This window comes from Notamacropus eugenii, chromosome 5, assembly GCF_028372415.1.
Source record: "Notamacropus eugenii isolate mMacEug1 chromosome 5, mMacEug1.pri_v2, whole genome shotgun sequence".
In the NCBI taxonomy this organism is placed as follows: Eukaryota; Metazoa; Chordata; class Mammalia; order Diprotodontia; family Macropodidae; genus Notamacropus; species Notamacropus eugenii.
In genome coordinates this window covers 301908964-301936131 of record NC_092876.1, presented here as the reverse complement: position 1 = coordinate 301936131, position 27168 = coordinate 301908964, and the positions used below count along the sequence as shown (strand labels likewise).

Genomic DNA, 27168 nt, shown 5'->3' with positions numbered 1-27168 from the left:
TAAGATTTATTTTGGTGGTTTAATTCCAGTATCTGAAAAGACAAAGCACTTCTTTAAAGAGATGCAAGTGACTCTTTAAGGAAGGAATATATTGATCTCTCCTAGTTATTGTATTCCTGATGAAAAAGGTAGTAGTGTCAGGCTTACATTTTACTGACTTAAATGATTTAGTATTCTATTACAGTTTTTTAAAATAGGTAACAGAAAAATAGGTCAGATTTCTTATCTAAGTTAAAGTAAGAACAAGTATACACATATGTTAGTTGACTAGAAGAAAAAGAATAGGAAAAGAGTGGATTCTTCATAGTTAATTAAACTCCTATTATCCCACTATGATGAAAACCAATTATTTTATTTTATTCTGTTTTATTTTTGTTTATTTACTTGTCTATTTCTGCATATTAAGAGGAAATATAGAGTTACAGTTTATCTAGTTAAATCCAAGAATAACAATAGCAAAATTGTATAATCTTTCACATTCTTTCATTCTATGGCTACAGTCTCATCTAAAATTGTTGTGAAATTTGTCAGTTTGTAAAGAACTAAAATGTTCTCTTACTATTGAAAATCCTTTGAATGTAGAAATATTTGAAGTCAACTGCTGTTCTTTTTTTATATAATGCCATCAATACTGAACAAAACAAAGGTTAATATTGATTCAACAAATTATTTGGCCTTTATTAAAAAGAAATTACTGGCCTCAGAGTCAGCTGGCTTCAAGTCCTTCCTCTGGCACTTACTGACTGTGTGAATCTGGGCAAGTCATTTAACTTATCAGTGTTCTAGATGACTCTTTAAAACTGTTAAATCATAGAGAAAATGCCAGCAAGAGTAGAGAGGAAGTTTCATCATCTGGGAGTTCTCTATGTTAATGAAATCACAGGTCCAATCCCTATTCTTATCTCTAGAAACAAATATAGTTTTTTCCTACTTTGATCTGCTAAATTAGTTTATTTTTTCTTGAGGGTATATATAACTAGGATTAGTTATTTGGGTGATGTTGATAGTAGGAGTCTTAGTCTAAACTAAGTTTTTTAAAGCAACTTTTTCATTATAGAACAGCTTCTAAAACTGAGGTGATGAATAATATTTAGAGGAGAGTGAAGGAAAGAAATATAATTTGTAATTTTAATTGTAAATGTATGTTACTCACATGTGAAATCTTTTTCTGCTCCTTAGTGGTTTTTGGCAAATTTGTCATATCAGGAAGCACTTTCAGACACACAAGTTGCTATAGTTAACATCTTGTCTTCAACTTCTGGTAAGATATTAATTGTATAATGCAATTTGTAAATTACCTAATTGTTAAGATTTATTTTGACGCTTTTGTCATTCTACTTCAATAAATTAAGAAGCATTGGGGTAGATATACTTAAAGAATTATGACATTTCTCTTTTATATCAAATTATAACATTATTTCATTTTTAAAGGTAATACTTAGGCTTTCTGAGTCTTGATAAATTTTTGTACCTTTATAAATCTTTGCAAATGTATGACATTTCATAATAAAATTATCCTGCTACATGTTACATTTTTATTGTGTATGGAACTATTGCGTATGTGAAAATAGCATAGGCTAACTGTGTTGGCCAGTAGGTGATTTATTTTTTTGCTATAGAAGCCAAATGAACAGAAATGCAAAACATATCAAGCAGAAAGGATAAATAATGGCCTTTAGTATTAAGTGGCCCTTAAGTAATTATTAAGCTCCTGCTATATTCCTGGCAGTGTGCTAGACACTGGGAATTAAAAAGACAAATGTGTAACAGCATACATTCAATTAGAAGGAAGGAAGGAAGGGTGTAGCACAGGAATCTATGCAGAACAACATACAGAATAGATGCAGTGTAGATGCAGAGTAACTTCCAGAGGAAAAGGGAGTGTGGACATTGCTTAAATGGGAGAGGATCATAGTAGGCTTGCTGTAAAAGGTGGGACTTGATCCTTAAAGGAAGCAAGAGTTTCTTGGGTTTTTTTTTAGGTATAGGTAAGAAAGGAGTACATTACAGACATGGAAGATAGCCTGTGCAACGTTACTGAGATGAGGGTTGGAATGTCATGGAAGGGTAACAACAAGTAAGTAATTTTGGGGTTGGAATCTAAGAGTATATGAAGAAGAGGAATATGCAGTAAGCCTGGAGAAGCAGTTAGGAGTCAGGATATGAAAGACTTTAAATGTTGAGTGTGCTGTGATATATTTGAAAAAGAGACATCCTTGGGGCTAGGAAGACCTGGGTTCAGTTCCTGCTTCTTGACAGGCTGTGTCATCATGGACAAATTACTTATCGTCTCAATGCCTTGGGCAGCTCTCCAAGATTGTTTCAGAAAAGGTGCTGATCTATGTTGGTAGAGAGATTTTCCTCATCCAGGAGTTCCCTATGGTAATAAATTCCCAGGGCCAGTCATTGACTTCTATCCTTAAAAATCAAATTTGTGTTTTAATCTAGATGCAAGAGGGAATTATAAGAGCTTTATGAGTAGGGAAAGAGCATGGTTAGTCATCTTTTGTGGCATAAAAAATGGCACAAGTATTGTTAATTATTAATCAAAAAAAGTTGTGGCTATCTTAATGTATAAAACTTGTGCAACAGTGAGGGTGTTGACACATTTCAAAAAAACAACTAAGGGAAAATGAGATGACAAACTCATACTTGCTTTCTCACATCTAAAAAATGTTTGAAAACGACTTATGCGTGCATTGAGGGTATCCTTGTTCTAAATGTACAAAAGGAACAGGCTTTTACAGGTACTGTCCTATAGCAGATATGTCTTATATATCCATTTATACACTGGATTGAGACAGGTAGAGATACAAGATTCTTCTGTATTTAATTTTTTTTCTCAATAGTTCTCTTCCAGTTACTATGTTAAAGTAATAAAGTATACTACGAAAAATGGGACAATAAAAGTAACTTTGTTCATGATCCACTGAGCATTAATATTAAGTGAAGCATCAAATCGGGGAAACTTGCTTTGCTTTAGGGTATTTGCCAGTGTCATAGAAGATGTCCTTTGTAGAGCAAAAACGGAATATCATGCTGATGATCTCTTAAGAATTGTTTTATACATAGATAGCATTATAATAATTGCATCTAGACTTGCTGCGCTCCACATTCTCTTTGAAACATACTTGTTTAACTTTGTTGTCTTTGAGTATATTTTGATTTTCCTTGACACCATAATTTCTATTGTCAGAATTTTTTTCTGTTCTTTGCTCATTTTTCCAGCCTATTTCTTGACTTAGCTCTATGCTAAGGTAGGGGGTTCTGTTTCTAGGTTGAGGGTGCACTTTCCCAAGCTTCAGGGTTTTTGTGAAGCTGTTTTCAGAGATATGTCTAGGAACCTGTAAATTTCACTTCTTCCAGAGTGGTATAATCTATGGAGAGGTATGTTTACTAGTCTCTTGGCCTGTGCTCTGGTATGTGAATAACCCATAAACACTCTCTTTTGCCCTGGAACTGTGACCAGGGTCACTGCTCCCTTGTAGCTACAAGCTCTGGTGTACTAATGCTCCTCCTCACCCTGGAATTGCCACCCAGGACTATGACTCAGATCTGAGTATTGGCATTGCAACAGAGTCTTGCCCCTAGTGCCAGCAAAGGGACCCCTGTTAGCATCTTTCTGATCAGTTGTCTAAACCCCTTAACATCTGTGGGCTCAGAGTCTGGAAGGAGCTGCTGCTTATTCATTTGCTTCCAAGGCCTGTTCCTGGTTTGCTGGGGGCTGTCTGCCCTGGTGTGACCTGTACTGGATTGTGCTCCACTTAGTCTGGAGTGACAGACCTTTCTTGCCAACTTTTTATGTTATCGTTGGCTGGAAAATTGTTTCACCTCATTCTTTTGTGGGTTCTGCTGCTCCAGAATTTGTTTTGAGGCATTCAAGTCATTTGGAACGAAATTTGAGAGAGCTTAGGCGAGTCCCTGCCTTAATCTCTGCTGTCTTGACTCTGCCCCTCCAAAATACATAATTATTTAAGGGTGATTGGTTTGACCGTCAACATTAGGAAGACAAAATTCATTAAAATTTCCAGAGGGATGCTGTGCTTATTGAATTAGTTTCTCCCTGTGTCTATCATACATGTTTCAGACATGTGCTCTAGGTAGACAGATCAGCTGGGCTCAGAAGTGAGGAGATTGGGCTAAATTATTCTTAAGAAATTTGCATAAGTAATTTTATTTCTTTGCTGTATGTTTTTTGAAAAGCCCATTTCTTCATCAGTTGCGTTCTCTTATGATGTCATATAGATGTGAATCATGGAATACCACTGTCTCAGAAGAACCAAAATTACAGGTGACCTAAAGAATGATGGAAAGATGCATGTCTTCTTGTCTTTAAAGGGCTGTTAGAAGGAAGAAGTTTTAGATAAATTCTGTTTATTTCTAGGGGGCAGAATTAGGAAAAATGAGAACTGTTTCAAAGAAATTTATTTAGAGCTACAGAATGATGTATCTCTTATTAATAGAACTTTCTGATAACTGCAGTGGGCTGCTTTGTGAGCCACTGAGTTCTCATTTCATTGGAGATCTTAAAGTAGAAACTGGATGACCATTATCTGGGGATTTTTAAAATGAGGTTATCATTCATTTAGCTCCTCTCTGAAGGCCCTCTTAACTCTTTAGTGTGTTATTCTGTATTTCATAAGTTTTTACAGTGATACAACTGATGTGAGGATATGAGCGAGGGTAGTTGCAATAGCAGTGAAAGGTTTCAAAAGATATTAGATGTAAAAATTCATTATGTATGTTGGGAGATGATAGAAAGTGAAGAAGTAAAGATGACCCAAATATTTTGAGCATGGACACCTGGGAAAAAGTAGTTCTAAAGACATTAAAAGGAAGGGCAGATTTGGAGAGGAGAATAAGATGATTTCAGTTTGGGATATGTTGAATTTGAAGCATAAGTAGGACATCTAAGGGGAAATAATAAACAGGCAATTAGAAGGATGGGACTACTTTAGGCAGAGGTTTAGGGGAGAGGGACAAATTTGGGAATTAGTTATATAGAGTGACAAATGAAGCAGTCAGAGTAGAAGCTATAGCTAATCAAGAGGGTGTAGAGAAAAGAGATAGTGCAAAGGACAGAGCCAGAGTTAAGTGGTGGCATGACAGGTAAAGCACTAGTTTTGAGACTTCAAATCATGCTGCAGACATTGCAACGTATGCCGTACAATTTCTTAGAGCCTGTTTCCTTATCTATAAAATAGGGATGATAATATCAGTTGTGATGCCTTTCTTTCAGAGTTTTTATGAAGAAAATTATTTGCACACTTTCAAATGCTGTATGTGTAAATGTGTTATGTTCCCATTTTTAAGGAGGTGGTAGCAAGATGAGGATCCAGAAAAGTTTAATAGTAGGAACAATCAGGTAGGACAGGAGGTATAGGAATAAAAAACCATGGAAACCAGGAGAGGAATAAGTATCAAGAATGAAAAGGCTAGTAAAAGAGTATCCAACACAGTAAACATTAATTTGATGTCAGTCCTACCCAAGGGACTGTTAGGTGCTTGGGATACAAAGACAAAATGAAAAAAATATGGAGATGTCAAGGATGAGAACTTAAAAGACTATTGGATTTGCTGATATATACGTATGTTCCTTTGTTGCATTTTTATAATACAACTGTTCATAATACAATTGTCTTTTCTCCTCATATTTGCGATCTGGAGGGGAATGTTTCCAGGCCTTATGACTAAATATAATCACCTATTTCTGAGCTGTAGTCTGGCCTGTGATAACTTTTATTTTTAAATTTGAGTCACTTTAAACTGGAAGATAAAAAAAAAAATTAGATGTTTTAAAAATAGCTTTGTCACGTGCATGATTATGAAATCAGAATACTGCTTTGAATCTGTGCAGTTTAATTGCGTGAGTTTTTTAAATGTGTTGATTTGTCCATTCTTGAATTATATTAAAAATTGTCATTTAAAGACATTTTTATTGACCAGTGAAAAATTGATTCCTACTAACTATAGTATCATTGTTAAGATAATGTAAATATAAAATATGAACTAATTCTAAAGTTAAGCATGTTATTCTTATTCATAAGAAATATTTGGCAGTGTACAGCCATGACAATATTTTAATTAACACTTTGTTTTAATCTTCCACAGGGCTTTTTACTTTAATCTTAGCTGCATTGTTTCCAAGTAACAGTGGAGACAGATTTACTCTTTCTAAACTGTTAGCTGTCATTTTATGGTAAGACTATCAAATGATAAGTACTTTGCTCTGGTAGTAAAACAAGTGTAGAGTTACTTTTTTTTCTGGCCCTCGGATATTAGGGATAGATTGGGATATAGGGAAAGATGGTACAACATTGTACAAACAGGAATGGTATCCCAGATAGGCCAAAGCAAAAGAAAAATATCAGTGGAGATTTGAAGGTGATGTTATGCTGCTCATGTCTGCCTGGGATTCCTGCATTTCCTCCAGACCTCTTAGGAAGAATAATATGAAAAGGAAATTAGACATTAATTGGTTTTCAGTTTAACAAACTTTTTCAAGAATCTCCTCAAGCACAAACAAAGAATTATAACAAGAGCTAAGAATACAAAGATGAAAGAAAACAGTCCCATATCTCAAGGAATTTGCAGTCTAATGGAGGGGTGCGGGGTGCAGGGAGGGGAATCTAGCTTAAATATAAGCAAACCCTCTCCTCCTACCTCTTCCAGCAACTATAGATTTCCTTTTGTGTGTTTGTGGCCATTGCTCTTTTTTTTTTAATCATGTTGATTGGTCTGGGTACAAAAATAATCTTTACGTGGAACTAAATTCACATGTAATATTAAATTTGAGTTATACTAAACAGAGAATTCTAGGACTAAAGGATATATTAAAATGTCACATTGAAAAATTCAAGTATTTTGATCAATCTAATGACCAGATGTGATTCCAGAGGATTTATGGTGATGAAGTCTGTTAGCTATTTTTTAACAAAGAGGTGATGGACACAAGGTGTAAAATAAGATATGCATTTTTTGGATACAGCAGAGTAAGGGGTTTTTTTTTTGTTTTTTTTTTTGTTTTTAATACGTATTATAAGGGCTTTGTTTTTGTTTTTGATTTTGTTTTTCCCAAGGGCATAGGTTGGGAGGGTAAGAAGGGATTCAGTAGAAAAAAGAAAAAAAGAGGGTCATTAAGGCATCTTTTTTTAAAAATACAGAGAAAAAAAAGTAAGGAAGGCCAGAAAGAAGCACAAACAACAAGCATGACAGCTTTGAACATTATAGTTTGAACTTAGATACTTTAAAAGAAAAATAAGCTGTATGTAATAGAGCCCTGCAGTTTTATGTATGATCCTCTTTTTTTTCTGTTCTACTATATATATTTATGTATGTATGTGTATATTTATACACATATATGTATGTATATACATATATATATGAATGCCCATTTTATTTGATGTTAAATTCAGAATAAAAAAAATAATCAACAGAATCCTTTAAAGGAAAACACCTGTTGACTATTTCTGTTGCTATCCTGATTTCTGATCCTTGGATTATATAATCAGACTAATTATCTTTTTGGATGATATAATGGCTGATGAATTTTTTAGCCATAGCAACTCTGACACCATCTACTAAGTGGCATAGGAATTGTGACTTGCTGCAATTGAGAGAAGTGACCACATCAAAGAAAAAATGTCCTTAAAGTAAAAGTTAAGAATATTTCATTATTCCACTTAAGTAGATGTAATTTGAAAGAGATTAATAAGATTTAGAATTGGAAGGGAACTTAGAGATCATCTAGTTCAACCCTTTTATTTTATAGATGAGGAAAACTGAGGACCAGAAATGTTAAGTGACTGGTCTAAAGTCACACAGCAAGCAAAGGTAGGATTTGAACCCAAGTTGTCCTACAGTACTGTACTACAGAAAGTTGGGAGTGGAAATGCTGACCTTTGCCAAATCTTAAATTGGTTAGGTCTTTAATTGAGCCTCACTTTTCCCCTATGAATATGATATATTTGTACTTTTAACTTTTTCTATAGCAGAATGTCATTATTTTTGTTTTGCATCTAAAATAGTGTATTTCAGGATTCAAGAAAGAAACAAACATTGTGGCTTTTATAAGTTTGAAGTTTTTTTCTTTACCCTTTAAAAATCTCTGAAATTTAATCTTGGCTAACATTTTAATAATTCTCATACACTAGCCAACAAGCATTTATAAAGAATTTACTATGTGCCAAGAAATGTGCTAAGTGCTGGAAATACAAAGAAAAGTAAAAAGCATCCTTAACCTTAAGGAGATTACATTCTAATGGAGTAGATAGCATATATATAGGAAGTTGCATGGATAAATATGGAGTGGATTCAAGCTAACCTTATAAGGGAAGGCATTGGAAATTGGAGGATTGAAAATGGTCTCCTATACCTGGTGGCTTTTGAGCTGAACTAGGGCTTCTAAGAGCTCAAGGTGAGGGAGGAAAGAAAACATTCCAGGGATTGGGGGCAACCAATGCAAAACTGTGGAGATGGGAGATAGAGTACCTCTTGTCCCTGACTTCCTTCAGATCCATCTCAGATTCATAAGCAGAAATATATCTACAGAAGTTGGGCCTGAATTTTAAAAAAGCAAGTTTTAGGGAGGTTTTTTCCATTAGTCATGCACACATACACACACACACACACACACACACGCACACACACACACACACACACACACACTCTCACACACACACACTCATTCACACTCACACTCACACACACACACTCTCTCTTTCTCTCTCCCTCCCCTCCTCCCTCCCCCCCTCCTCCCTCCCCCCCCCCACTCTGTACACTCACTTGCCATTTCCCTAACCTGACTTCCATATATCAGTCAGCTATGAAAGATAGTTTGATTATATAAATGCTTGTTGACTGTTTAATTCTCCAATAAACAATAACCTTTTTTAAACTTTTAACTAATATGAGGTTTAGTGACTTTAAGTAGTTTAAAGATCTTTCACTTAAAATTTTTATTTTTACATGTTGCCCTCTTCAGAATAAGTTATTATCCTGATTAGTAACGATCCCTTTTTCCCATAGCATTGGAGGTGTTGTGCTGGTAAACCTTTCAGGGTCTGAGAAATCTGCTGGAAAAGATACAATAGGTATGTACAAATCTCTGTGTATGGATAAGAAGGCTTAATTTATCTATGTAGAGATATCAGTATGTATCTTTCATGTATTTATAAGCTAAATAATAAATAATTGTTAAACAATGATAAGGACTAGATTTGTGCTTTTTTCAGTGGTAGCAGGAGCTCCCAGATGAGGAAACTTCCACTAATTATGATGGTTGGCACATTTTCTACAATTTATAGTCTTTGAATGTTTTCTTGAACATTGAGAATTTATGTGTGACCTGCTCAGGGTTATATTGCCAATACATTTGAGGGGCTGGACTTGAACAGAGTTTTTCCTGGTACTGAGAAAAGGTCTTTATACATTACACTACACTTTTTCCACTCTGTTGAATTAATCTTCATACTTTATGGAAGTATCTATGTAGTGTATTATGTGTGCATGCATCTGTAGTAGTTATATATACACATCTTTATGAATATAAGGCTGCCTAGTAGAGTGGAATGAGGGGTGGATTTGAGGTCAGAAAACTTAGGTGCAGATCCTGACTATCCTGCTGACTTTCCATGTTACTGTGGGCAAGTCACTTAACCTTTCTGGGCTTCAGTTTCCTCAACTATTCTTTTAGCCCCCAGATTATATTCATATGCAGAATAGTATGAACATAGACATCTAGGGATATTTCAGTTGTCATTAAAATTTCAGCTTTCACATTTACCATTTGTTCACTTCTGAATGTCTTTACTTATGGGAAGTCCTTCCATGGAGTGAATGTCAAGAGACCCTGAAAAACCAAAAAGAAGAAATGAGTGCATTCAAATTTTTGATGTGCTAAAAATTATCACAAAGCAAATTGATAACATTTGACTTGTTTGAAATTTAAATACTTTTGATGATTTATGAAAATTTCATATTCAAAAAATATTCAACAACGGACTATCTATTGTTAGTCCATTTCCTAAGTATTTATTATATGTCTTCTGTATAGCCAGTACTATGTGGTTTAGGGAGTATAAAATTTACATAATAGAAGTTTCCTGTTTTCAAGGAGTCTGAAATCTGATTGAACATATGTCACTTATGTGCATTATTCAACTAGGGGACAATATAACAGTGAATGTGTAATTGCAGTAAGTGGTAATTATATGGTAAAGACTACAGTAAGAATTAAGGAAAGGGAGAGTTCAGTGTTGACTGGAATAGTTGGAGAAGGCTTTGCAGAAGATATGGGCTTTGATGGATAGGTAGGGTTTGAATAGAGAAGGATGGGAACACTATAAAGACACAACACCAAGGAGATGGAAATAGCAAATATATTTTAATAGTACTTTAAAAAAAATTGCTTTGTTATTTTTATTTTTACAGGTTCTATTTGGTCTCTTATTGGTGCCATGCTCTATGCTGTCTATATTGTTATGATTAAGAGAAAAGTAGACAGAGAAGATAAGTTGGATATACCAATGTTCTTTGGTAAGACTATTAATTCATAGCACTTTTTTCCTAAATGACTAAATCACTTTGCGTTGTAAACTTGTTACTTTAATATTTTAACATTTAATTTTCTTTAATTTATAAAGGTGTCTTAATTAGGACCATGAAATTTTATCACAGTAAAGGGCTTTAGTAATTAAATAGTTCATTCCTCACCCTTACCCCCACTTCTGTTTTGCCATTTGCATTGTATAATACACTATGGTTAATTCTGTCCTCCCTAATTGGGAAAGACAATCATAGAATTGCAGAATCTCAACTGGAAGAAAAGTACATCAGAATCTGTTTAGTCGAACACATATTTAAGCAACAAACGCCTCTGTAATTTATCCAAAAGTTTATTATTTAGCCTCTACTTGAAGACCTCTAGTAAGAGGGAACCTATTCCCTCCCAAGGCAGCTGTTCCACTTATGGTCATTTTTATTTGATAGTTTCTTCTTACCATAAATCTAAGCCTCTTTAGAACATCTGCCTATTTCTCATAATTTTACCTCATAGGGCCAAACAGCAGCTGGAATCTCTCTTTCATGTGATAGCCCTTAAATACTTGAAATGTCTATTGTGTGCCCCCTTCCTACTAATTCTTCTCTTCTCCAGTTTCTTCAGTCATTCTTCATATGATGTGATCTCTAGATGCTTCTTGGTTGCTTTGCTCTGGATGTTCTCCAGCTTGTTAGTGTCATTCATGAAATACCCAGACTGAATTCAGTATTCCAAATGTGGTCTCACTAGGACTGTACGCAGGACTCTCACCTCTCTTATGACACCCCTCCCCCTCAAAAAAATCCCAATGCAGACTGAGATTATATTACATTTTAAAATTTTCATTATCATACTAGCGATTCATACTATACCCTACATTTTGTACAGAAGTTGATTCTTTTAAACTATTGTATAAGACTTTACATTGCTCTCTATTAAATGTCATCCTCTTAATCAGTCCAAAGTTGTAGCCTCTTGAGATTTTTTGGAGTTATATTTTGACTTTCAATTAGTGTTAATGATATTTCCTGCTTTTGTGTTACCTGCTGATTTGATAAACCCACAAAGACCTAGCACAGACCTCTGGTACAGTACGCTAGAGGACTGCCTTCTAAGTTGGCATGAAATGCTTGTTGATTACTTTTTGGGTCTGTCTGTTCAGATAATTCTGAATTCACTTAATTATAATACCATCTGGTCCATATCTCTCTGTCTTCTCTCTAAGAATATCAAGAGAAATTTTGTCAGAAGCCTTGAGTAAACTCTCTATATGGTATTCCTCTGGTCTGCTAGTCTGGCACCCTTGTCAAAAAAGGAAATTAGCTTAATCTGCCATGACCTATTCTTAAGTTTTATTGATATATATGTTGCTTTTTTTTTTTTACATTGAGTAAATTTCTCCATTTATCTTTTCCATTTCTCCACCCAGAGAGCTGTCCATATATAACAGAATATTTTTTAAAGAAAAAATAAAGAGGAAGAAAAGAAAAAATAATTGGTGAAGCTGATTAATGTATCAACAAAATTTGAAAATATTTGTAGTGTTTCACATTTCTAGGTCTTCACTTCTACAAAGGAGTGGGAAGAGGTGTTTTTTAAAAATTCTTTGGAGCCCTGCTTATTTTTTGAAAAGACTAGCAAAATTAATAAGCCTTTAATCAACTTGATAAAAAAGAAGGCAGAAAATCAAATCAACAGAATAGCAAATGCTAACATGCAATCAAAGAAAAGTCAGAAGAAGTAAAAAGTATTATCACACCCTACTAGGCACTAATTGAACTGAGAGCACAAAAGAATTTTGTGGATTACCTTAGAAATAGTAACTACCCAAACTAATATAAAACCAAATAGAAAATTTAAGTAATTCAGTCTCAGGAAAGGAAGTAACACTAGCTCTAAAGAACAGAATTAAAAAAACCCCAACAAATTCCTGGTCCTGATACAGTTATAGACAGATTCTATTAAACTTTAAAAGAACAGTTGATATCAATGCCCTGCAAATTATTTTCAGATATTGAGGCAAAAAGCACTCTTCCAGACTCCTTTTTTAATTGAGAACAAATATGCTAAAATACCTACTCTGGGGAAGGATAAAATGAAAGAGGTCAGTATTGTTATTAATGAATGTTGATTAAAATATTTTAAATCTATCAGATAGGCTTCAGCAGTTATTTAATAAATCTTTCATTATGACCAAGTTGGATTTATACCAGGATGTTTCAGCATTAGGAAAACAACGTAATCGTATTTAAAACAACTATCCAAAACCATACAATTATCTCAAAATATGTAGAAAAAGCCTTCAACACAGTACAACAGTAATTTATTCTAAAAAGCCCTCTGTGCCTATTGTAGTCACAGAAGAATGATTTTTAATATTATAAAAATATCTAAAACTAAATGCACTAGAAGCTTTCTCAGTAACTAGAGGAATAAAACAAAGATACTTTCTCCCTGCTAATATTTGACTTAGTTCTAGAAATGGTAGCAGTAACCATAAGACAGAATGATAATAATAAGTAATTATAATAATCATCAGCATTTATGTAATTCTTTAAAGTTTACAAAAGGTCCTTTTATTATCCCCATATATTATCCCCATTGAGAAAACTGAGGCTAAGGTTAAGTGACTTGCACAGGGTGATAAAGGTGTCTGAGGTCACATTCGAATTCAGATATTCCTTACTCCATGTCAGAAATAGCCATCTAGATTATGTGAAATAGATTAAGAAACCAAAGGTTTAAACTTAGGCATACAGGAGATAAAACTCTCCCTATTTTTTGATGATTTGGTTATTTACTTAGAAAATCTTGGCAAAGCCCTGAAGATTTAATTATGACATTTAATACTTTTGCCAAAGTTGTAGGCTACAAAACATACTTTTAAAAATCACCAGCATTTCTGTATAATAATAACAGAGTTAAAGAGGTAATAATAAGAGAAGTTTCATTCATAGTAACTGCAAAATGTGCCAGATATTTGGGGATCAATCCAGCAAAGCACATAAAATACTCACATAGATCCAGTTACAAAGTACTTCTTAAAGAACAACAAATAGCTGAGAAAATAGTCAGAACAGGCTGGGCTCTTCCAATAGAAAAAAATTACTATAAAGATTAATTTACAATTTTAATGCTTTTCAAATCATACTTACTAAGGGTATACATTACAGACTCAAAATAATATTCATTTGGAGAAAGAAAAGATCTGTCAAATATCAAGGGAAATAATGAAGAGGTAGGAATGAAGGGGTGGGCTAATAGCACTTTCAGACTTCAAACTATATTAATGAGCAAGCCACTAAAACCATTTAGTTTGGGTTAAAAAGAATGGAGAAATAGAACACTTGAACAGACTGGATAAAAGAGAATCAGAAATAATGAAACTGCATAAGCCATGACTTGTTCTTGTTGAAAATATGCTACAAAGTTATAATTCATTGTAATTGCTATAGCCCTTTCAAGATGTTTACTAGTTTTTTTAAGTTTTTATCAGGAATTGAAGTCAGATTTATAGGCTGCATTTTTAAAAATTATCCTTAAGAAAATTAGCCCTTAGTTTTATATGTGTGTGTGTGCACATGAGCTCACACACACACACACACATAAAATATCCTTTCTTGTCTGCTCCACACTCACCCCCAGAATCACCTAATGAAGAAAAGAAATGAAAGCTGACCAAATAGCTATGAAAACTGAGCAACACAGCAACCATGTTTAACAATGTGTACAACTTTACTGCCCTGTGATTCACACACTTGACACTACCCCTTTTTTAAAAATCAAAGTATTTTTCCTTTAGTACTTTAGTGTATCACCTTCTACACTGAAATCTAGCCTTTACAGACCTAGTGACTTGAACTTGTCAAGGGCTGCTGACCATCTACATAGGTATGACCCATGTGTATGAAGAATATCTGTTGTCCAAATTATGACATGCTCTGTCTATAGAGCTTGTCTATCTGTATGTATATCTAAGATAGATGGTACAGGTGGTCGACCAGTTGTGTACAGAGTTGAAAACAAGGAGGGGTAGCAGGATAGCTTGCCCTTAGGAAATTGCTGATTCTCTTTAATGGCCCTAAATTTCCCCAAAAAATTAGTGCCTATCTTTTTAAATACCAACATTCATTTGGTGTTGCTGTGGCAATGAGACCTGGTAAACAAGTCTCTGAATTGGTAAAAATGAATTATACAGGCCATTGTGGTGGCATGTGGTAGATGTGGGCAGGTTGTGCCATAGAACCAAAATGGGAAATTTTGAATAGGAGTAAAAGATGTCACTAAGGAAATCTATGGTAGGAAGAGAAGAAAGGCTGATTATGTGATGAGGATGAAGGCAAGAGGTGACAGGCATGTGACCAGAGTGCATATAACCCTCTTGATTGTCAGGAGAGAATGAGAAAGATCTCTAGCATACTGGATGGGACCACCTGTGGTGAGCTTATGGAAGGATATGGACAAGAGTCGCACAGGGCGGGTGGGCATGAATGGATTGAGATCTTCATTGTTGGAGGTCAACTTCCAAAATGATATTGAGTATTCAACTCCCTTTTAGCCATTTTTCTTCTCTCATTTCCAGGAGAGAAAACAAGTATGAGAGTTGAGTCATCTGCCTTCTCTTAATTATCCATTATCATCCACCTCTGTGCCCTGAGCCAAAGCCTTTCAGCTCCTCTTTACATTGCCCTTAGTTTTCCTTTCTACTCTGTGCATTTTAAGCTTTTAGCACGGAACTGTTAATGTGTTTTCTCTCACAGTATAATGTGAATGTAGTTGGAAATGAGAATTCTTTATTTTACTGCCAGAAGGGAACTCCTTTATTGAGTTACATCACTTTGCTTCTCTGCTGGGTAATATAAATCTCAGGAGAGAGATAATCTGCTCTCGTTTTTGCATTTGACAGTTTGTGTACCATAGAAAACATAGGAATGCATTCACTATGACAATATTAGGAATAACACTTTCATTCTGTGGTTTTATTGCCATACTAAGAAAAAAGATCATGAGGGCATTTGGAATTGGTTTTGCCTCACATTTCCTCATTGAGATTAAAACTGGTACAGTACCCACGGCTAGGTGGCACAGTGAATAGGGTATCAGGCGTGGAGTCAGGAAGACTTATTTTCCATAGTTCAGATTTGGCCTCAGACATTTACTAGCTGTGTGACTCTGGGGAAGTCAGCCTTATTTGCCTCAGTTTCCTCATCTGTAAAATGTTATGGAGAAGGAGATGGCAAACCACTCCAGTAGTTTTACCAAGAAAACCTCAGTGGTGTCACAAAGAGTCAGACACAACTGAAAATAACTGAACAACAAAAACAGTTTTCAGAACCATTGAACTCACCATCTCTTGGATTTGGGTTTTCTCAAATATAAATCCTTCCATTCTCTGTTATCTACCACCTTGCTTAATAATAAAACTTGTTTATAGGACTGGACTACTGGAAATGAGCAGACTTTTGGGTTCTTTTGGACTTCTTAAGAAAAAGAAACCTTATAAAGGCCATTCTTTGTTTCTATATCCATTATTTTCTTCAGATAAGGAAGCCATATGGTATTGTAAGGAGAGCCTTTGGAACAGAGTCAGAAAGCCTTGGGCCTCTTTCTGACTCTGCTACCATTTTACCATATAATCTTGAGCCACTCTGTTAGCCTCCAAGCCTCGGTTTCTGAATCTCTGAAATGAGAGGGTTGACCTATTTTGTTTTTAAAGTTGCTTCTAGCTTTAAAATCTGGCTTTTAAGTGTGGTAATGAAAATAATTTTAGGAGATGAGCACTATTAAAACTTCAGTGAAACATGTCAGTATAAAGTTATATATCCAAATATAATGTATGCAGATAAAGTGTTGCATTGGTGGCATGTTGTTTCTTTTTCTTAACATTTCAAAAAGAAAATTGTTCCTACTTTTGTAAGAGATAACTAGTTTACTAAAATACCTCCAAGCGTGACATGATGTGTCAAATCTAAATTGGTTTGAAATCTTGTTAAGATTTCCTTCATAGTGTAAGTTAATCGTTGGAAAAGATTTTTCTTTTGAAGAAGTAGTGCTTCCTTAAACTCCTTCTCTAATAACTTGTCATTCTTTATCACTGGAATAAATTATTGCAAAGTTTTGTTCAGGTCATTTTTATTTTAGCATCCATGATCTGAGGAGTTTATTCTCAAGAACAAGATAAGTGTCAAATATAATGATATACAGAGTATAATGATATACAGAGTACTGTAAGCAGAGAAGTCACTATACTGGAATTGTCAGAATGTATATATGTGGAAAGGGGGGAAATTAAACTGAGCCTTGAAGAACCAATAAGATTTGGATGGGTCATTCAATTGATCAACAGACATTTCTTAAGTTCCCACTATGTACTAGGCACTTGCAATTTTTGTTGTGTGTGTGCATGTGTGTATGGAGGGGGGTTGTATGTAAAAGCCTCTTAAAGAAAGTGGCACTTGTGTTTGGCACAGTGCCTGGTACATAGCAGAAACTTAATAAATGCTTGACTAAGTTTTGCAGGAAGGTAGTGATTCCAAGAGGTGGAAGTAAAGATGGAGAGTATTCCAAACATGGGAAGCAACCATTGCAAAGACCCAGAAGCGAGCAAATGGAGTGTTGTGGGTGACGAACAGCAGACTGGCCAGTATAGGTGGACTGTAGTGGGGAATAATGTATAAGAAGACTAGAAAGATAAGAAGAAGCCTGGTTTGAAGAGTTTTAAATGTGAGAGGACTTTATGTCTGCTCTCAGAGGTTACAGAGAGCCACTGCTGTTTGACTGTGCATGTGTATGTGGACTTGATGTGGTGAGATCTACTTTTTAGGGAAATCTCTTTAGTGGCTGTGGAAAGAATTGGGAATGGAGAGGGACTTGAGCTAGAACAAGTAATTAGGAAGCTGTAGCAGTAATCCAGGGACCTACATTAGAGTGGTAGCTATGCTAGTGGAGTAAAAGGAGTATATTTAAAGAGGTGTTGTGGTGATAGAAATGATAAGATTTGACAACTCTTTGGATATGTGGGGTGAATGAGAGGGAGGAGTAATGGATGACATCAAGTTTGTAAACCCAGATGAAATCATTATAGTGTCCTCAGCAGTAATGGGGAAGTTTGGAAGAGGTTGTTTTTTGGGGGAAGGATAATGACAAAACTGTTTTGGACATGTTTGAGACCTTGGAAAGATATTTGGTTTGAAATGTTCAATCAGCAATTGGTGATGCTGGACTGGAGCTTAGTCATGGAAGAAAGAATTTATAAAGCTTACTCTGGCCACAGTCTAGCTGAGGATTCATGTAGAGGAGGAGTGGAAGTCTAGCTTGGAAAAATAGGATGCAGCTAGTTGATGGAATTTATTGAATACCAGAATGAGTAATTTAGATTTTATCTTGTAGGAATACTTGAGTACTTCAATGAATTTATGATCTCATTGATTTAGGCACTGCAGCTGGTGCAAATCATAGCCCATCCATGTCTTTTTATCCTGTTTGATTCTTATCTCTCTCTTCCCATAAGTCCTTCAATAGCTATCTACCTTCAGATCTTTTAGAATCACATGGATATCAGTAACATGCTCATGCTTTCCGTCATTCATGCTCACTAAATAACTAGACAGTGACATGTCATAGGACTTCATAGGGTATATCATACATTACTACTTTCCAGGCACATTTAGGAAATGGAATCTGGAAGATTTTATGTTTCTTTATCTAAGATAATCTTCAAACTTTGTCATATCCTTCCCTACCACTACCCAACCATGCCATACAGTATTATTGGAAAGAGGTAGACATACTTATTTCATAGAAGATGACAAATTTGTTGTAATCAAATATTTGAAGGACTATGGAAGGGGTTAGACTAATGTTGTTTGAATGTAGAGGGCAAAAATTATATGGGTAGAAATACAGACACAAATTTGGGTTTGAAATAAAGAAAAAACTTCCTAATTAGAAGGGCCCCAAAGTGGAGTGGACTGCTTTTTAAAAGTAGTGGTTTCCCCTTTACTGGTGATCTTCAGGAGAGGTTGGATGACCAGTTTCAGAGAATGTTATAGAGGGGATTCCTGTCACTACCGGTTCCTGATGTTCCTTCCAACCCAGTTTGTGATTATATAGAACTCTTCCATGTTTTTCATGTTCTGGAATTTTATTCCCTGCTTATTGAGATAGTTGGTGCCTAGAGATGACAGCAGATAAAATTTGTTTTTTATGCTCCCCTTTCCCCCCACCCCCTGCCAATAAAACTTAGCAATGCCTTGTGAATCTTAGGGATTCCCTGAAATATCTTCTGAAATCTGTTAGTTCATGACATTCATAATGAGAGCAGAACAGACTCTATTTTTAAAAAGATACAAATCAGGAATCCCCTTCTATGTCATTACAAATGTAAATAGCACTTTCATTTATATGGTACTAAAAGTAAGTTGCCTTTTATTAGAATTATTTGTATTTGGTCTATGTGTATTCCTGAAGAGTAAGAACAGCAAATATTTGTTGAATAAAGTAAAAATTTTAACTGCCCAATTTTTCAATGATAAATTGGATTCCACTATCTTTATTTAATGTTTATATGATTCTGTACTAAGAGGTTCTCTATTGTTAGTAATTATGTTCAATCCTACTTTAAAATCATTTAAAGTAGTTTATTTTGCATCATTTGGTAGTGGTTCTCAGCATCTGTCTATGGTAGTTTAAATTCAAGAGGATGAATGTTCACCAGTTTTTTAATACAGTTTTTGCCTTTAAGATATAAAACATTAGCCAAGTAGCTTTTTTTACGCCTTACAGAATCAAATAGTTAAGATCCTTGTGCCACTTACAGGGACATAGTTTGACCATGAGATGTTTTGGAGTGAAATAAATTGCAGTAACTAACCTTCATTCTCTTATATATGTGTTCAGGTTTTGTAGGTCTCTTTAATCTGCTGCTGTTATGGCCAGGCTTCTTTTTACTTCATTATACTGGATTTGAGGCCTTTGAATTTCCCAATAAATTAGTATTAATGTGCATTGTCATTAATGGCCTAATTGGAACAGTTCTCTCAGAGTTGCTGTGGTTATGGTATGTACTATTTATTTTATATGGATATTGTTACTATTATTTAAGGATACTAACTATAGACATTTCTCACTGAACTCCATTCATTAAGCCCATGAAAACTTTTATGCTTCCAGGAAGCAGTACAGTATTTTAAGAACAAAGTTCAAATGATACATAAGTTTGGAGGGAAGGGTAGCATTGCCTAGATGGTTCTGGGAACAGAGAGTAGGATACTAGAGGCTAGATAAGGTTCTAGGACTGAATAGAGTGGAATAAGGAAACCCCCCCCCCCCCAAAAAAAAAAAAACAACTTTAATTTTTGGTAATTGTTGAAAATTCTTTTCCCTTGGGGGTCTAAAAAATATTAGCTGATTTTTATATTAAACCCTGGGTTGATGGAAGCTTTATTTGAAGGAATGGGGTCTCTGCTAATCAAACAGAGTTTTAGAAGGGAGTGAACGGAGTTTGAATAGTCAGAGGGCATCTGAGATGTTGATGAAGGACAGAGGAAGTGGATGCAGGATGGAGAGGACCTTAGAAAATCTTTTGTAAGGGGCTGAATACTGATAAAACCCCAGGAATTGTCAAAATAGCTGAGTTGGAATGAGGATCACTAGAGCATAGTGTAACTGGGTTAAGAGGGTCAAGAGGAACTGAGTTAGAAGGGTTGTTAGTCCAACTCTTCTCAAACTCTTCCCCCTACCCCCATTTAAAAAAAAAAAGAAAAAAACAAATGAAGAAAATGAAATCTAGGGAGATTTAAGTGACATGGTCCCTAAGGCCACACAGTTGAGTGTCAGAACTTCATCCACAGTACCATCGTGGTTAGTATTACATAAAATTCCTGTAAAAGTGAAATGAGATTTACACACAAGCACACTCTTTAGTAATTCTAGAATATTAGATAGTGACAAGTTCCTTAGTGCCAAAGATCTTTAGAGCAGGGTTTCTTAAGATTTTTTGTGTTAAGGATCCTTATGACAAATGTGGTAAAATTTATGGGCCCCTTTTTGGAGTAATATTTTTAAATACATAAAATATGTAGGATTACAAAGGAAACCAATTTTATTGAAATAGATGTAATTTTTTTTTCCCATTCAAGTTCATAAACCCCCCGAATTCTAGCCACAGACATCTAGTGGTAGGGTAGAGTCTGGACCCCATGTTAGGAACCTCTGCAGAAGGATGAAGCCTGATGTTTGATCCCTTTTTTCGTGCAATTACCTAAAAAACCCACAACTACAAAGTTGTGTCTTTACTAGTTGATAATATCTCCTTCCTCTGAATGCCTTAACTTCTTTGTTTTTACCTTTCTTACGGCATTTAATACATTCTCCTTTGTGTATTTTTGTTAAATATTGTATATTTATGTCCTGAGATTTTAAGATCCTTGAAGTCAAGAATTGTTTTTTATTTTATCCTTATATTCTTTACAGAAACTAGTAATGCTGAACAGACACTTCAGATTTTGTTTGACCTACTTTCTTTATGGAAACAAATTCTCCACTTTAGACCTTACACTTTTTTTTTTGTTTGAAACATGATTTCTTCTCTAACTTTATTTTAGTTTATTTATTTTTAGTTTTCAGCAGTCACTTCAGTAAGTTTTAAATTTTCTGTCCTTCCTTTCCCTCTCTCTTCCCAAGATGGCATGCAGTCTGATATAGGCTCTACACATATATTCATATTAAACATATTTTCACATTAGTCATGTTGTACAGAAGAATTACAATGAATGGGAGAAACCATGAGAAAGAAAAAACAAACAAACAAAAAAAGCAGTCTACTTTGCTCTACATTCAGACTCCATAGTTCTTTCTCTGGATGTGGATGACATTTTCTATCATAAGTCCTTTGGAATTGTTTCAAGTCCTTGCATTGCTGAGAAGGGCTAAATCTATCCAAATCAGTCATTGCAGACTGTGGCTGTTACTGTGTACAATGTTCTCCTGGTCCTGGTCACTTCACTCAGCATCAGTTCATATAAGTCTTTCCAGGTTTTTCTGAAGTCCACCTGTTAATCATTTCTTTTAGCACATTACATTCATATACCACAACTTGTTTGGCCATTCCCCAATTAATATGCATCCCCTCAATTTCTAGTTCTTGGCTACCACAATAAATATTTTTGTACATGTGAGTCCTTTTCCCATTTTTATGATGTCTTTGGGATTTAATTTAGTCATTCAGTGCCATGTCAATCAAACTACCAAAAGTTATTTTATAGAGCTAGAAAAACTAATATAAAAATTAATCTGGAAGAACAAAAAGTCCAGGTATCAAGGGAATTAATGAAAAGAAATGATAGGGAAGGTGGCCTAGCCATACCACATCTTAAATTGTATTATAAAGCAGCAATCATCAAAACCACTTGGTACTGGCTAAGAAATAGAGGGATAGATCAGTGGAATAGTCTAGACCTTACACTTTAGTCGACTGTCTTGACTTACTATGGTCAAAAATCGTAAAATTCCAAAACTCTTGGTAGCCAGCCTTCTTATGATGAACTTCTCTAAACTTAGGCAAGATATCCTTTGGACTATAAACAGTCTCATTACGGCACACTTTTGAGGCTTTTCCAGCTTGGTTTGTCTTTAAGACCCAGTATCTTTTATGCCATTATAAAACCTTAGAATGAAACTTTAATGAGTCCTCAAATTTTGAATTCCTTTTTCCCCATTAGGTCGACAAATATTACAAAATGAGAGTGTTTTCAGACTTGTGTCTTTTTCATGGACTTTAATAAATGTAATGAGAAAAAATTATTTTTAGAAGTGGTCACTTTTCCTCAGGAGAATGGTCCGCAGTAACTAGTTAGTTAAAAGGCATTTTTCTGTCACTGAAGAAAAGTTGCAAACTGCTTGTCTTTTGTTCTTTTGTTCTGTCATTTTTCTTGTTTCTATCTCTGACTGCTCATTTTGGGCAAGCAAAAACCATTAGCAATTAGCATAGTATTTTGTTCAAGATAACATGGCTGCTTTAAAATCTATACTTATTTTTATTGAAATTCATTGTAGTTCTAGTTAAATTTAAATTGTAGAGTCTTAAATTAAGAAATTTTGGCAGAAATGAATGTGCATTTAAGATTAAATTCCTGCTACTTGTCAGACTAGATTGTTTCTTCAGCAGTCTTGTCTTTTAATTTGTTGTGCTTTATATAGATCATTGAACTCTTAATTCACAATAATTTTTGTCACTTTGAAGGTTAATATGACTTTTGTTATGTACCATGATCTTAAACAAGGACTATGGTATTTGCAAATATTTAAATTATCAATGTCCTGTGAATTGTCTTGTAATTTTAAACATTTGCATATAATACAGTTATATGAACTGAATTTGTATCCTTACTGTAGCATACAGAACACAGTTGAATGTGACTGATCTTGCCAAACTCTTCAGCTTCTCTGTGTCTCAATTCTTTTGTTCAGAAACAGGATAATAACAGTTTATTTCATGACTGTATTTTGACAATAATGGAAAGCGTGTAAGTTAAATGTATTGAAGAACTTACACAGAGACTAAACCCAACATTGTATTAGATGGCCAGTTACAGTGATCAAGCTATTATTTTTTATTAGCCAGAATTTTTAGAGCCTTGCAAAATTATGCTTTTCCGTTTGCTCCTGTGACTTCTAAAAAAAAGTATTCATGATTTTAAATCACTTGTCTGCCAGTAGGTTTTTATTGGTGACTTATTACCAGCCCAGCTCTCTGCTAGGCACATGGGGGAAGAGAGGGCTTAAAAAAGAGGTGACAAATTTGTTTGGGGAAATAAGAGAAAATAATTAAAAGAGCAATAAGAGAATACACCTACAAAATTAAATCCTATAAGTGGTCTTATATATACCTGAAGTGCAGTTAGAGTTGGTGAAAGGAAAGGTATATGGAGAGTTTATAAATATAAAAAATGGAATCCTGTGAATTTGTAGAAGTAGGCCATTGGGAGCAAATAAAGCTAACTTTTATTTATAAATTGCAACAGTTCATTTTTCTGCAAATAGAAGATGTATGTTTTCCTGTTCTTTGTGAAAATTTAGAAAATAATCCTAAAGCAACTTGCTTTTTCAGAATTAGTTATTAATGTTCCAAAATTGAACATTAAAAATGTTTTAGATTATGAAATGAGTAGAAAAAAAGAGTACTGAGAATGTTCATCCTTTTTGGTATATGAGGTTAAAAACCCCACAAAATTGGAATCATTTAGGAGAGTTCAGTTCTATAGGGTAGTCCTATTTTTCACTGTGACCGTGACTTGAATTGGCCTGTAAACATTTATTGTTAGCCATCACTTAGGTTACTTGATTCCTCCCTCCCCTTTTTTTTTAAAGTTGGGGTCAGGAGTGGCATGGGCAGGGAGAAGGGAAGCCTGCTGTTTCATCTGGAGCTCCTAGAGAGCAACTTCTCTGAATTGTATAGAGTTGCCTGGGTTACCAGGGGATTAAGGGACTTGCCCAGGTCTCAGCCAGGTCTCAGAAGTGTTATGGACTAGAGGAGGGACTTCAACTTAAATTTTCATAACTCTGGAGACTTCACAGACACACACTCCTTTACACCCCCCCTCTCCCCCCTTATTCTCATAACTTGAATAATTAAATCTTACTTTGTAATTTCATAGTATCAGAACTTTAGACAAGCTTATAGTTAATTTTAAATATATAAATTATTTCTTAATGGAATATAGCATTATTTTTTAATTTTAGCTTGTCCTAATATTCTATAGTTGCCTTTTTTTTTTACTGTTTTTTATTTTTACAGTAAAAATTTTGTATGAATTTGGCATTTCAAGTTTACCATTAAGAAGGATCATTTTAACAATTGTTTAAAATAAAATATTAGATGTGAATGTCATGATTTTAGCTTACTAACACTGATTTCGCTCCCTTAACATATAAATTTTAGAATTAACCTCTGCTTTTTGATGGTTTGCTTTAGTTGTAGCTTTTAAATGCAAAAATGTGTATTTTAATCTATTTTAGGGGCTGTTTTCTTACCTCATCCCTGATTGGCACACTTGCACTAAGCCTTACAATACCTCTGACCATAATAGCTGATATGTGCTTGCAAAAGGTAAGCTATCCTTTATTGATTAAAGATAATGATATATTATTAAAATGAACTTGATCAGTAAACTGTCATAATTAGAAACTTTAAATCAATATTACTTTAAAAGATCAATAATGTGCCCTAACATTTTTCTGTGAGTAAAAATTGATATTAGAGTTGTGTCCTATATAGGTGCTATAAAATAGAAGATAGGGAAGAATATTGGTTTTTCTTATTATGGGATTGAAAATGGCAATTTTAGGTCTTCTAACCCATCTTCCTCATTTTTTGGTTGAGGAAACTTAGGTATGCAGAAGTTAAATGATTTGCCCAAGGTAATATGGGCAGTGACTGGCAGTGCTGGATTTGAACCCAGAACCGCTGTTCTTTTCTTGCTTTTCATTCTCCAGCTAGGAATATAGATTTTTAAAATTTGGAAAGTTACTTTTAAAATAACAAATTATAGGTAGTGAAAACATGAGCTTTCACTATATTTTTGTAAGGGTCTCCAATGGAGAGTAAGTTAGTAACTAAGATAGAAAAGCATATCTTTAAAAATTATTTCTGACCATAACAAAAATATTGTGAATTCTGAATTGCAAAAACTTTGAATTCTTCATTTTCAGACATATTCAGTAATAATGGCAAGTAGAAATATACTCATTATAGGTGAAATCTATTAAAAATAAAAGTTAACTTTATGTATTAACTCTTTCATATTTGTTTTGTGGAGTTCTAGTCTTTTTTTTTTAACCTTATAAGGGCAGAAGAGCTGTATTTTATCCTTCCCTTCTCTCCTTACTATTATGTCCTCTAGACTGAGGGTAAGAAGAATAATCATGCTAACTATATGTATAATGTTGGCATCAAAATCCACTGAAACAAGGATGTTATGTAGAAAAAAAAAGAATCTTTTCTACTTCATTCTTCTCTTACTCCTCTCCCCAATACTGATTTGAGTATTATAATTGTTTTTCAGTGACTGGATTTTTTCCCCTGTTCTATTGTGGGTCACCCTCGAAAATTTATCACCTACCTACTGGCCAGTTTTAGGCTCAGTGGATGGAGTTCCAGGCTTGGAGTCAGGGAAACCTGGCTTCAAATACAGCTTCTAATACTTCTTAGCTGTGCGATGCTAGGCAAGTCACTTAGCCTCTTTTTGCTCAGTTCCTTATATGTAAAATGGGGATAATAATTATAGCACCTGCTTTCCTGGGTCATTGTTAGGATCAAATGAGACAGTAATTGTAAGTTGTTTAGCACAATACCTGGCACATAGTAAATGTTACATACATGTTAGCTGTTGCTATGATGATGATGATGATGGCAGCGATGGTGGTGATGATGATGATGATAATAATGATTTCCTCCCAAAGCAAATGTATATATGCACAAAAAAAATTCTCTTAATTCCCCTACAATAATAACAATATCAACAACACTACAGTAACTCATTTTAAGAAACTTTTAAAGCATTTTAAAAATTTTTAAGTATTTTCTTAACCCACTCTCCACCCCATCTCTGCCCTTGCTAGTACCTAGTAGGTAGGACAAGTAGTGTTATACCTATTTGAACAAATGTCCAGTCACATAAAGTGTGTGAGAAATAAGCTTAGAATCCAAGTTTTCTGAACTTCTAAACTCTTTAAAAAAAATAATAAAATCTGCCTTCTTTCCCTTCTACCTTCCCTCTGAATTAAAACCTATTACTAATGTATAGTCAAATAAAACAAATTCCCTCGTTGGCCATATATAAAAAAGTCTCATTTTATACTCTTTGAGTCCATCACCTCTTTATCAGGAGATGGAGTAGTACCTTGTTTCATTGTGAGGTTTCTGGAATCATGGTTGATCATTGCAGTGATCAGAGTTTCTTAAGTCTTTCAGAGTCTTTTGTCTTTACATTATTGTTATGGTATAAATTATTCTTCTGGTTCATCTCACTTTGCTCTGTATCAGTTCATAAAAATTTTCCTTCATTTCTCAGAGACTGTTGTTTCTGCCACTTCATCTAGCATAGTAGTATACCTTCGTGTTTATATATTAGAACTTGTTCAGCATTTTCCCAATTTTGAGTATTTCATTAATTTCCAGTTCTGTGCCACTGCAAAAAGGTCTGATACACACACACACACACACACACACACACACACACACACACACACACAAAAGGTTTTTTTCCCCTCTTTGATTTCTCAGGGGTATAGATCTGTTTATGGTTTCTCTGGATCAAAAAGGGTGTGTGCAGTATAATAGCTTTTTGGGCATAATTTCAAATTACTTTGCAGAATGGCTGGACCAGTTCTCAATTCCATCAGTAGTGTTTTAATGTACCTATTTGCCCTTCCAGAATTTATGATCTTCCTTTTTTGTCAACTTTGCCGATCTTGATGAGTGTGAGAATTTTTCTAATAATGATTATATCAGCTTTTTCATATTGCTATTGATAGTTTGGGTTTCTCCCTCTGAAAAGTACCTGTTTATATCCTTTGATTATGAATTGGGGAATGGCTCCTGTTCTTGTAAATTTCAATCAGTTCACTAT

General features: G+C 34.5%; 1 protein-coding gene across 3 annotated transcripts in view; it reads left to right on the top strand.

The window, feature by feature from the left end:
- Positions 1–27168, top strand: part of SLC35F5 (solute carrier family 35 member F5) — a 52541-nt gene that overhangs the window by 21630 nt on the left and 3743 nt on the right. For 2 of the 3 annotated variants that reach the window (XM_072613290.1, XM_072613289.1), the window contains exons 8-13: positions 1180–1261; positions 6112–6199; positions 9028–9092; positions 10432–10536; positions 19439–19598; positions 24557–24647. In XM_072613290.1, coding sequence (XP_072469391.1) covers positions 1180–1261; positions 6112–6199; positions 9028–9092; positions 10432–10536; positions 19439–19598; positions 24557–24647 — 591 coding nt within the window. Of the gene's footprint in view, positions 1–1179; positions 1262–6111; positions 6200–7771; positions 7834–9027; positions 9093–10431; positions 10537–19438; positions 19599–24556; positions 24648–27168 lie in introns of those variants that run through there. The other variant, XR_011967842.1, reaches the window with a different exon arrangement.